Source organism: Astatotilapia calliptera, chromosome 6 (assembly GCF_900246225.1).
Source record: "Astatotilapia calliptera chromosome 6, fAstCal1.2, whole genome shotgun sequence".
In the NCBI taxonomy this organism is placed as follows: Eukaryota; Metazoa; Chordata; class Actinopteri; order Cichliformes; family Cichlidae; genus Astatotilapia; species Astatotilapia calliptera.
Window position 1 is genome coordinate 25060728 of NC_039307.1, and position 12218 is coordinate 25072945.

Here is a 12218-nt window from a genome sequence, read left to right on the forward strand (position 1 = left end):
CGGGGGTGTGGAAAAAAACAAGACTCAAGTAGAACACCAATAGACATTTAGTCACCACATTAAGACATTCCTGTGGCAAAGTGACACACAGTTTCCGGTTCATTCAGTAGTCCACAGTTAAGGAAACACTTTAGGCCTCCCCACTGTTCACGTACATGGATGTGAGGGATCTTCCGGGAGTGGTGACGCTATTTTATGGAGAATTGATTGGCCGGCAGTGATGATTTCTTACCTGTTGATCTGTAATTGGTAACTTGCTCCAGAGCAGATTATGTTCACAGCGTAAGTTACCACAGCGATTTACCCCATCAAAAAGTGAGCCACCTATTTAGTACAGAAAACCCAGGGTTAACCCTGAAGTCACATGGATAAGCCAAAATCTGGCTTCGTAGTGTAGGATTCAGACTGTGTCCGCCTTTTATATACAGACTATAGTGCTGGCTGATCACTTCACTTAACCTCTTTTTGAACTCAAAATGCATGCAGTCATCTCAGAGCCGGAGGGTAAACACTGTTTAAGACCAGCCTTTATGTGTACATAATGAGTATTAAATGTACCTGTATATTGTTCACATGTTGAAATAAATTAACAATCAATCAAAGAGCAATTAAAAGGAGTCCCACTGTGTGCGGAAGTGTAACCAAGGTAAAACAAAAACAGATAAGTACAGTTTGCCAGTTGGCAGTCCTTCCAGAGCTTTCAACTGAAGCTTGTTACAGTTGCATTCCAAATGTTTCCAGGCTGAGTTAAAGTGGATTTTCTGTGTCAGATGTCTTACAAACACGCTGTCGGTGTCCTCATACAACTTTGGCAGAGCTGATGTGTGAGGGCAGTTATTCAATGTAGCTTGCCATCACCAGTGTGTGAATGTGTGTGTGAATGGGTGGATGACTGGATATGTAAAGCGCTTTGGGGTCCTTAGGGACTAGTAAAGCGCTATATAAATACAGGCCATTTACCATTTACCATTTGTGACGTGTGCAACTCAGTATGTCTTTCTGGGAAATACATGAACTCTGCATTGGACTAGAGCCTGAGAGATTCTGACATGTCACATATAAAGAAATGTGAAAACTCACACAAACTACACAACCAGCAGTAAAACATTTTTAATTTTTTTTAATTTTAAACAGACATTTCTAAATGTCAAATGACATACAACTTATTATTTGAAACGAGCATAAAAGCCCAAGGTATCAAACCTTAGAATAAAAAAAAAAAAAACATTTAAGAAAAATAAATAATATAAATGTACTCCGTAGCATTCAGAAACTGCGTTCAGTTGTTCAACATTACCCTGCCCTTCATGTTGTTTAAATATAGTACAACCCCAGGTCCAAAACAGAAACGTATTTTATGTTTTGAAAAATGTAAATTTAAAAAAAAAGCAATGATGTGCAAATCTCATAAGCCCATATTTCATTCCTGCTGAAAAAAAAGAGAAAATTTAGTATTTTAAGAAAAATATTCGTTCATTTTGACTATAATGGCAGCTACACTTCTCAAAGAGTTGGGGCAGGGCCATGTTTATGTAGCATCCTCTTTTTCGTGACTGATACAGGATTCTAGCAACTAGCATCAACAGTCCTGGGTCTGTATTGGTGAGATTTTTTTCTTTCATGATATGTCTTCAGCTGGTAAATGATCGGGACTACCAGTTCAGCACCCAGACTCAGACAGTGTTAAGCAGAGGGAAATTTGTAGACTTCAGTCAAAAACCAACTGAGAATCTTGAATCTGAATACTGTGTTTCATCAAAAAACATCTTGATATGATTTCTTGAGAACAGCACAAGTTGTTCATTTTTTGTTTAACATCATACTATCTTTTTAAGGCCCACGTATCCAAATAAAGTTTTCCCTGTGGAGAAAAACCACAGGGAACGTGGATGTCCGCAAAGATTACGGAAACTTTAAGAGCTGTTACAAACATAGGTCAGCGTTTCCAAATATTAACTTTTACCGAGTGAACGTCCAAATGCATGGTCACCGTAAACAAACAAAATAGCTAGTCACTTGAAAACTCTTCTTTTAGGCTAGTTATCTCTCTCATACGCTGATATATGCACTTTATGTAAGACTTTGACTTACCCACAAGTTGTTCTGCTTAATGTTGCTTAAGTTATGACCAATGTATGGTGAGGTGGAAAGTGCATTTATTTTAAAATGGACCAATTTTTTTAATGCCTATGAATGTACCCTCATTACACACACACACACACACACACACACACACACACACACACACACACACACACACACACACACACACACACACACACACACACACACACCTCCAGCAACTGTGTTTCCTATTAACAGCATATTTTACATACTATCATTTATGATCTTTAATATTTACTAAAGAATAATAATACTGAATGACTAATTTTACAGTACGTGGCTTTTCTCCTCAAGAGTCAACTTTGCCGTAAGTCCCTTCTGGTGGTCGGTAGCACTTGGGAAAGGCCATCAGCTGCAGCATGTTGAAGGCATATTTCCTGCATTTAATATTCTTTTGAACATTCTCAATGCGACATCCTTCTCTGATGATCAAGTGATGAAGGTGAAAGGTGGAAAAAAGAGAACAAAAAAGTAAACATGAGTGAGGTTTAAAATTAAGTTTGTGGTATTAATGATATACACGCCTTCAAAAAACAAACAAAAAAAAGAACCTGAACATTTTGTGCACTACTTTGTGGCTGCTTTGGGATAAAGAAAGCACAAAACTATGCAGTAAATATGGGATCCGTAGTGTTGTTGTTTGCACATTAGTTTGTAAGTGAAAGGTTCCTGGTTCAGTTCTTGCTAGAGACACAAATCCCTCAAGGGTTTATGTCAGGAGGGGAATTTAGTGTGTCAAATCAAACCTGCAGAGCAACCTGCTGTGGGGCGAATAGTTCTTACAAGTATTCTTGGATAAATGGTTCTCAGAGAGATGTAAATGAAACTGAAGATTTTTCACACAGCTGTGAAACAATACAAGAGAGTGTCGTGGTTAGTGAAATACATATTGAGCACAATTGAGATCAGTCTATTGGTGCAGGCCTCCACAACTGGCTAAGTTTCTCCTGTGGGAATTAATTGCCCAACCAAACTCGTGAGTTGGAAGTCAGGATAGGATACTAAACAAAATGTCACCAAGGGGAAAACATGCAGAAAATCTCACTTCTAGGCCATTTGATGGGCTAATTATTCACATTTTCATACATTCTCCATGTGGGAATTAAAGGCATGCAAAACAAGGAAGGCTTTTAACAATTCTGATGAGACATTTTCTGTTGTCCCATTGATTTGCAAGTCCAGTTTCATGCAATAGTCAAATGCATTTCAAAGCAAACATGAATGGCTTGTTGCTTGTTGCTGCTGTTGGTGGTGGTTCATACTTATATATATCAGCACCCAGCTGTTTTGTCCAAACTGACCCTTGTATTCATTTAGATCAACATATAGTGTATAAGTCAAAGGTATGTGGTTAAACCACCTGACTATTAAAAGTTAATCCTCTCCCTCAACCAGTCCAAATCCAGAATTTTGAATGGCTATTGAGAAATATTATTGAGTCTGACCGGGGTAATGCTAAAAGGAGAAGGCAAGTTTCCCAGCGGTCTAGATAAACCATTAAAAACATGTATTTTTAACAGAACAGCAGGACTCTTAACCAAACAGATCTATGACCGTTTGACCCATGTGGAGCTACCTTCTCATTTAAATCAACTGTTCTGTGTTCAATCCTCCCATCTGAAGCTCCGCAGTACATCACATCCACTCCACAGATCCACACACAAACTCTGATGTCTGTTTGTCTCTGTCTCTGCTATACTCAAACTGTGGAACACTTGGCCAGCCTTAACCTTATGCACAGTTTCCATCTACGCCAGTCTCCCATTGCCTTCAGTGAGTTATAAACATTTTGTTCCATTCCAAATTAGACACAAGTCAGAAAAAAGTAGACCCAAAAGCAGGACACTGTCTGTGGCACGTTGGAGGACAGCTTTTGGGACTGTGCTAGCCTCCCCTAGTTCAAGTAGTTACACAACTTCTAGAGAAGCACAGAGTAACGCTGCAAGCAAGGCAACTGTCTGATCTTTGAGAATGACGGCTTATGATATCAATTACCAGTACCCCCCCCCAAAAACAAAAAAACAAAAAAACAAAAAACAAAACACAATAAAAAACAGTTCTCTAAGTAAAATAATAAGAACCTCGACAGTTCAGGAGTCAATGGTCAATGAACCGTACATCTCATATGTAGACATCTGGAAAAAGGTTTATTTTTTATTCTTGCAGTCCCGCAAGCACAAAAAAATGTGTGCATGAGAAGCCGTGGGAACATGAGCTACGCCCAGTTATGATTTCAACTCTTACTGTATGTGTGCAGAGGTATGTATTTCAATATATATACAGTATGACTACTTAAGAAATGCCCACAGGGTTAGGAAGAGCTCAATGCACTGCAGACAATACATGTCAGTAGATGAAACAAAAACACACAGCCCCACAAACAGTGCACCACATATACAGAAACGCTATCAAAGACATCTTCAGTTTATTTAGACTGTACAAATGCCAGAGATCTTTCAAAATAATTTTTATGTTTGTTTTTGTTGTTTGATTAATATGTCTGTATATTTAAAAGAGTTTCTAATGTTTAAAAAATGTTCCATCTGTTATTCTTGTGTGTTATGACTAGGGATGGGTACCTGTATCCGGTTCTGACATAAACGGTAGTAACCAGACCGAAAAGCAGCGCAGATTTTGGTGCTTTATTTCGGTGCTTTTTTTTCCCTGAGATGTCATACACTTCGGATTCTGGGCAATCATTTTACCTTTGCAAGCGTAGTAGGCGGGCCCAGGTATGTACGTTCTTTTAGAGCAGAGCTACAGATTAAAAATGCCCAAGGCGAAGCGGTCAAAGTCTGGCTGTACTTCACAGCAAAAGATGCAAACTCAGCAGCCTGCAACAAGTGCTTTAAGCTGATACTGTGCAAAGGAGGTAACGCCTCGAATCTGATGAAACACATGGCGACGTATAGCATTTTGTTAAAAGCCGAGAAATGCGCCGTATTTGATAGCTTGCTGCGAGACCTCACACCGGGCACATCTACTGCGGGTGTGGTGCCTGTTATCGGACCCGGAGTTAGCAACATCCCCCAAAAACCCGAAGAGGAGAGTCCTGGCCCCTAGCCCTGCCAGTGTAGCAGAAATGATGACGGATGATGATGGCAGCAGCAGCCGTGCTTCTCTGCGTGAGTAGCTTAATGTTGTTCGTGTGTAATTTACGTTGAGTAGGCTAACCACGTTATTACATTAATGCACATAAGGTGAACTAGCAAACATCATCATAGCTACATGCGGCTATCTTCTTGTTTGATGGCAGATACTCCCTTCACCCTGGCCAAAAAGGCTAAAATGACCAAAGAAAAAGTGGAAAACAGCTAAACATGAGAGGTTTTTGGACAAAGTTTGTGTTTTTTCCATTGTTTAAGCACTGCTTCCATCCAAGAGTGATGCCATAAATCCCCTATAGCTGCAGAAAAGGCTGACATTGTTATCTTTTTCCAAAAAACCAGCTGAACATGAGAGGTTTTTGGACCAATTTTGTGTTCTCCATTATTTAAGCACCTGTTCAAGCACCGTTTAAGCACCGGCACCGTTTAAAAAGTACCGGTTTGGTACTGGTATCGGATAAAACCTAAACGATACCCATCCCTAGTTATGTCATCACACACAAGAATAACATAAGTTTCTATGGTGCCGTGTGTGTGTGTGTGTGTCAATTTCTGTTCTCCTTCGCATTTTCCAAAGCTGTCCATTGGAGTCTGGCCTCCAGGCCTTGTGTTTGACATCCCTGCTTTAGTTCATATAGTAACGTATAGCTTCTAAAAGCTACAAACACTGTTTATAGTAATATTGGTGGTCTTTGTAAAATGTGAAGAAAAATCTGAAATCAGCCTAATGCCCTCGCTGTCTAGCCCCAGATGTTTTTTCCTTAGCCTCAGATCTCCAGAATAAAAATAAGTCAAATGTTTATTAAAGGAAAGGTGTCTGTTTGTCAGCAGCTGTAAACCACTGAGTGAGCTCCATTCAGCTCAGATGAACAAATTGGTGGCTGCTAACCTGCTAAGCGCTTCAACAATGGGTGTAAGAAGCTTTCTAAAAAAGTTAATTCTACCTTGTGACAGGAATGTTGCTTGTGCATCAAAATGACTTCACATGCAGATATATTTGAGATATGTTTCACAGATCACAGGCCAACAAGTCATTTACAACAGTACGTAAATACGGGCCACACAATACCGGCTTCAGATGTAAACTCAGGTTGGTGAGTCAGTAAGTGCTTCTAAAATATTTATTGTCTCAAGTTAGGGCTGCTGTCAATCTCTGACACACTGAGCCAGAGACTCAAACACACCTCTCACGCTCTGTCACACGTCTATTGTCTCATGTAGGCCGAATCAAAAAACAAATTCATTACTCATGACGAAGCTATACAGATGATCAGGACAAGAGCGAGAAATATCCAAAAATCTATCACGTTGATTTGTAAAAGCAGCAGCAGCACAGCCTCTCTCTCTTTCTTCTCTCAGACCATGCACACAAGGGTCACTTTGTATGTCTAACTCTGAAACTGTCACGAGTCCCAGGAGAAGACCAGGGCCATACAAAACCAACCTCAATGCTGAAACCTTGTAAATATATACTATATGTGTATATAGACAATGACTCAACAAAACAAATGCGTCGAGACATTGTCACTGATGATATTTTAGTTAGAGTTAAAAAGACAAGGAAAAAAAGATTAGTCTGTGTATTCAAAATCTGCTGTGTATGAAATAAATCAAATGGAAAGTTATTATTAAAACACTCAAAAAAGACGGAAAACATAAATTAACAAAAGAAGAAGTAATGTACCGGTGAAGACGCGCATCATTAGGTGGGCCCAGGACAGACTCCAATAGAAATAAGCAGAACACAAACAGATGTACATCTGTGGCTGTATTAAATATTATAGCTGGCATTCAGTAGTTACTTTGATGGCAGTTTAGCTTTTATAGCATGAAATGCTTGGATCTGATAAATAATATCGTGTTTTAGTAAATATATAAGTTGAGCCACTGTGGCAAACAGCTGATACAGAAAACATATAAAATGTAAATTGTAAAAAAACAAAAACAACAAAAAATAATGTGCCGATACAAAGTTTGACATCGCCAGCATGTTTCAGTAACATGTTGCTAAAAAGATTTGCTTTTCCTAAAATAAATGATTTGGCATTTCAATAAGTTATCTAGCTTTCGAGATTTGCTCAATCTGCCCTCACCCCCACAGCGTTTCAAATGAAAAGACGAGATTGGGAAAGAAGGGAGTGTGCACAAATGTGTGCTTACGCCACATTTGTGCCATACGTGTAAAAAAAAATATAGTCAAAAACACATTGCTGAAAGTAACATGTCCTTTCATGACCATGAGTAGTCAGAGAGTACACTGACGGATGGACTTGTGCATTCTTGCTGTTGATTAAAAAAAAAAAACAAGGAGTCTGGTTTGAGCCATGGGAAACAGTCTCATAATCATACTTTTGGCAGTTAGTGTGATCTTAATGTAACTCTCAGGAAGGCGTTTTCTTGTCAGATAAAAACATCTGACGTTAATGCCCTACAGCCTGAGTTTGACATTGAATTATTTGCTTATTACCCGTTAATCCGCAGTACCCCTACTGAAAAGAAGAACTAGTGAACACAGGAAGAAAAGCAGTGAGTAGAGATGTCATTGTCAACAGTTTATTGATATTTTGCAAGCAGAAAAACAAGACTTAAAATGAGCCACACAACCAGTAAGTGGGAGCTAACAAGCAGCAGGGCAATGGGATAAAAGTGTCGTGATGCTGGTTTGTTCTCTGTCATGGCGCCAGCCTCAGGGTCCTCCCACTGCCCAATGTCTCCCTGGGTCAGTCGACTGCAGGAGTGCCCATCAGAATGAAAACAGAACGAACAGAGACAGAGTGTGAAAACACTAGTGTTAGTCCAGTATAGATGCTGTCTAAGTAGGCTTTCTAGGAAAGGTCAGTTGATAAAGAGACCTGACAGGGCTAGTAGCACAAGGCCCACTTAGACCCAGAGGTATTAGTACAGCCTGAATGCAGAATAGCAGCCACAGACAAGTAGACAGTGACAGGTGGAGTAAAAGTGTGAGAACCATGCCATGAAAAACACTGCAGTGTAAGCCATGAAGAAATGGCCTGAGTGAAGTATGAATACGGTCCTAAGTAAACAATCTTTTTTATAGCAGCAGTTTGAAACATGAGACTTGTTTTTCCTTTCTGTGAAATCATTCACATCAGGCTTAGGACAGATTAGCATCACTGTCAGCAGCATTTAAAATATGTTTAGCAAATAGTGGAACTACTTAGACGAGCGAGGACCTTTGTTTTCATTTTTCTCCTTTCTGCCCCACCTCATATCTTTTCACTTGTGCCAGATATTCCAGTCGGTCAGATCATCCTGTTGTCCTTCTGTGTCTTTGAACTTTTGTCTCCAGTACCTCCCATCTCCTTTTCCCTTCTTTGAAAGATTTATTGTACCCTTGTGAACTCTGGCGAGTATATTCTGCAACCTATCTGCAACACTTTTTGCTTTTTTCCATAAATTCATTAAAATGTCCTTTGTTTACTGAATTCTTTTGCTTTTGGCGTCTGATTGCAAATAATTTTGGAACCACTTTCAGTTAAAAAAACAACTGCACAGATGGGGAGAGGGACAGGAAACATGTCGTCAACCAGTCACAATCTCACTCGGACTGACTGCACTTGTAAACAGATTTCTGAAGATTTGCAAATATTTGCTGTCTAATTCATACATGCAGACAGATTGCGAACAAGCTGCAATCAATTGGAGTCAGTCTGCACTTATATCTGCAACATGTCAATGCATTTAGTTGCATTACGGGCTTGACTGACGTTTTATCATTTTAGATATCCATCATGGTCCTTTCACTGTAAAATTCACTATACTGACTATTCCTTTTCTTCCTACAGTAAAGCAGCCGTATGGCATGTGTGCAAATCTTTCAAATATCACAAGAATAGCCCTGGCCTACCCAAGACAGAAACTTTATCTTTAAAATGTTCCCCTCACAGTTTATACATCTCTGCAGTCACAAGCTTAATTAACTGGGGTTCTCACTGAATATAATTTGGTACTGTTTTGGTTCACAGCTTTACATTGTTTCTGTTCATTTGCAGTTTTAGGAAGAACCTTTTTGTCCTGATTGCACACTGTAAACCATCCCATCAGTTAAAATGTTACTTATTACTAAATGTTCTTGTATAATTGTATAATTGTATTAAAGCTGTGTTTGTGTCGTTAAGAGTTTCTGTCTTCATTCCATCACCTGCCATCAGCTGTCCCATACAGGTCAGTCCCACGGACATTTCAGATGTGCATTTCACCAGTGCCCTTGCCAAAGTTATGCAGTTAAACCTCATGAGATTTAGGCAGATGTGAATGTTTCCCTGCTGGCAAACACACAAACACTAAACTACAGGACTAACAGGAACATGCATTGCTGCCTCTGAATGTGTGAAGAATGGTGATGATGGTGGAGGGAAGGGAATGTTGATCATGTAATGGTGATGGGCTGGGAGGAAAAGTTGCAGATAAAATGCCTTTGATGTGTGTGATGGGTGGTGTGGATGCAGGTTATTACTTGTAATACATGCTTGTAATGACAAGCCTACTTCAGGCTTATTCCATTCTACTGCTAAATGTAGCAAGATTAAGAGTGTGGTAACGAAAACATTGGAAAATTGATATTTTTCTAACTTGCCTGTAATAGTATCTAGTAAGCTTTTTAGAATTTGAGTTTCAGTAAAAACAGCCTCGCATGTATACTCTGAATACATAAACCAACAAGATCCTGAAAGTAACTTCACTTGAAGAGAGGAGACGACGGCAGAAATCTCTGATCACCAAGATATTTTTCGTTGAGCAAAAAATCCGCATTTATGACTAACTTTTTAAGTGCAGTCTGTTTAGGTCTGGCTTCTGATGCCTCCTTTAATACTGTCTTACCTGCGCATGCAGTCCAGAGCGCGCACGAAGAAGTCCTTGCTGAGCTGGTGTTCATCACGTAAGAGAGCGCACTGCTCTAGAGTGACAGACATGGATGTTCGGTCTTTGGCACTTTTACAGCTGGTAAACCTGATGCCATTTAACCTTCGGCAGATCTGGTGGAAAGTGGATGAGGGGAAAAAAAAAAACCAACATCACCATCGGTTTGGCATACATCATGAAGGCAAAATGTTGTGAAGTGACTCATCTCGTTTTACATATCCTGACGTAGACACGTGCACACATCTGCCACGTGATTAGTGTTTTCATTTTTATGTCATCCTTGCTTCACTCTGATGCATCCCTAGTATTGATTACCTGCAGAAGGCTCACTTGCACGCATAAAAGCTCGAGAAGGAGCTTTCGCTCATTTCCATCTGCCCTGGCATTACTCCTCATTTGCCTTTGTAGTTTCAAGTTACTCATTATTAGTTGAGGTGTGTTTTACTTTTACCTCTGCCAAGGATGATTCAGGTAATGTTCACGTGCGTGTGTGTTATCATTCTTTCAAAAGTTTTGAATGAATTTTGATAAAACGTTGTAGGGATGTAGACTGAGTTTCTGTTAACAGTCCATTAAAATTTAGTTTTCATCCATGAGGTCTTCAAATTCAACTTCATCTTTTAAAAACCAAAATGGACCAAAAGTCTTATAACTTCATTAAATACGATTCTTACAAGTGTAGTGTGTACTGCCAACAAATCGAATACATACAGTGGTCCCTCGCTAGAACGCAGTTCACCTTTCGCAGTTTCGCTGTTTCGAGGTTTGTTTTCTTTTTTTTTCCCCTATAAGAGCGAATTGTGTTCTGCGTCCTGATTGGCTGTAGACCATTGTCAATCAATCTCGCGCCATGTCTCCTGCACAGTACACAATGCGTTCAGCTTGTCAAATTTACATAAATCTGATCGCTTAGCAGTGTGACTGTACTGTATGTTTGTAAGTTTTCTCCCCAACAAACAACAATGTTGACGAAATGTTTTGCACCATCTATGGCACCCGTGGGCGCCTTTGGTTTTATTCTATTATACTGGACTTATTTTTCTATGAAGGTTTGAACTTTGAGAGTGTTTAAACAGATTTAAAGTATCATGTCACATTTGACCTCTGACCTCTCCCTCAAGGTCAATAGATTTATCTGAAGAATCTGATCTGAAGTGATAATAATGCCATATTGAGCTGTTTAAAACTATGTTTCTCTATAAAAGCCTGCTACAAACTTAAAGTATGCTTAAAAAGAACAAAGAAAACAACATGAATATATAAAAAATACAATATCGTTCCCTTCAAAGTAATTACCATCCAGACAGTAACAACAGTAGAAGCCTCACCGTTCCAGCAGTCCACAGTATCTCCACATTCTTTTTCTTCTTCGCGACTACATTCTGGCCCAAAGTTTCAAGTAATTCCTTTATGTCGGTCTGTGTCTGAAAACACGGTAGACCTGTTTGCACAAAACAAAAACAGAGGTTAATGAAGACAAGCTTCAGGCTGTAGATCAGGTGTGGATATTTCTTTCACAGAAATGTTCTACATGTTAAAATTCACGGTTGCTTTATAAAAGATGTGAACCATTCTAATGGGATTATAGTACACATTATTCACCCACACAAAAAAATATGTTAATACTGTTTTCTGCACATAAACACATGAGACCAAAGATGAAGATGTTTCTTTAGTAAAAATTATTTTAAAGTTGTGCACTTACATTCTAGTGGCACCTTTTCACTTAATGATTTGTAATAGGCTTCTAATGTCTCAAAGTTCTTCTGGTTTATTCTTTCTTGTAGAGAGATATCTCCAAACCTGAGAGCAGAACAGAGTGCAAGATCGGTTAGGGAAAAAATATTTATCCTGATGGGCAGTTTGTGTGAATCCTGGCCAACCCTGCCCCAAACATGGTTCAGTGGGGTGGTCTCTGGATATGGTGTTTGTTACTGGTGTATTTTTTTTGTCATAGCCCGTTGTACGCCAGTGGTGCGAGTATCAGTTATTATGCAAATGTACTGTTTATAAGGTTGGGGAAATCTGCAGTCAGATGAAAACAAAGAAGTCACTTGTATGAGTGAAAACTCTACATCCAGATGAACAGAGTTGCTTCTTCTG

General features: G+C 39.3%; 1 protein-coding gene across 7 annotated transcripts in view; it reads right to left on the reverse strand.

The window, feature by feature from the left end:
• Positions 1-2248: 2248 nt before the first annotated feature.
• The window catches only part of inpp4b (inositol polyphosphate-4-phosphatase type II B), a 191560-nt gene continuing 181590 nt past the window's right edge, over positions 2249-12218 (reverse strand). For 6 of the 7 annotated variants that reach the window (XM_026171316.1, XM_026171318.1, XM_026171320.1 and 3 more), the window contains 4 exons: positions 11821-11918; positions 11444-11556; positions 10074-10228; positions 7763-7959 (listed from right to left, as the gene is read on the reverse strand). In XM_026171316.1, coding sequence (XP_026027101.1) covers positions 7785-7959; positions 10074-10228; positions 11444-11556; positions 11821-11918 — 541 coding nt within the window. In that variant the 3' untranslated portion in view covers positions 7763-7784. Of the gene's footprint in view, positions 2547-7762; positions 7960-10073; positions 10229-11443; positions 11557-11820; positions 11919-12218 lie in introns of those variants that run through there. The other variant, XM_026171319.1, reaches the window with a different exon arrangement.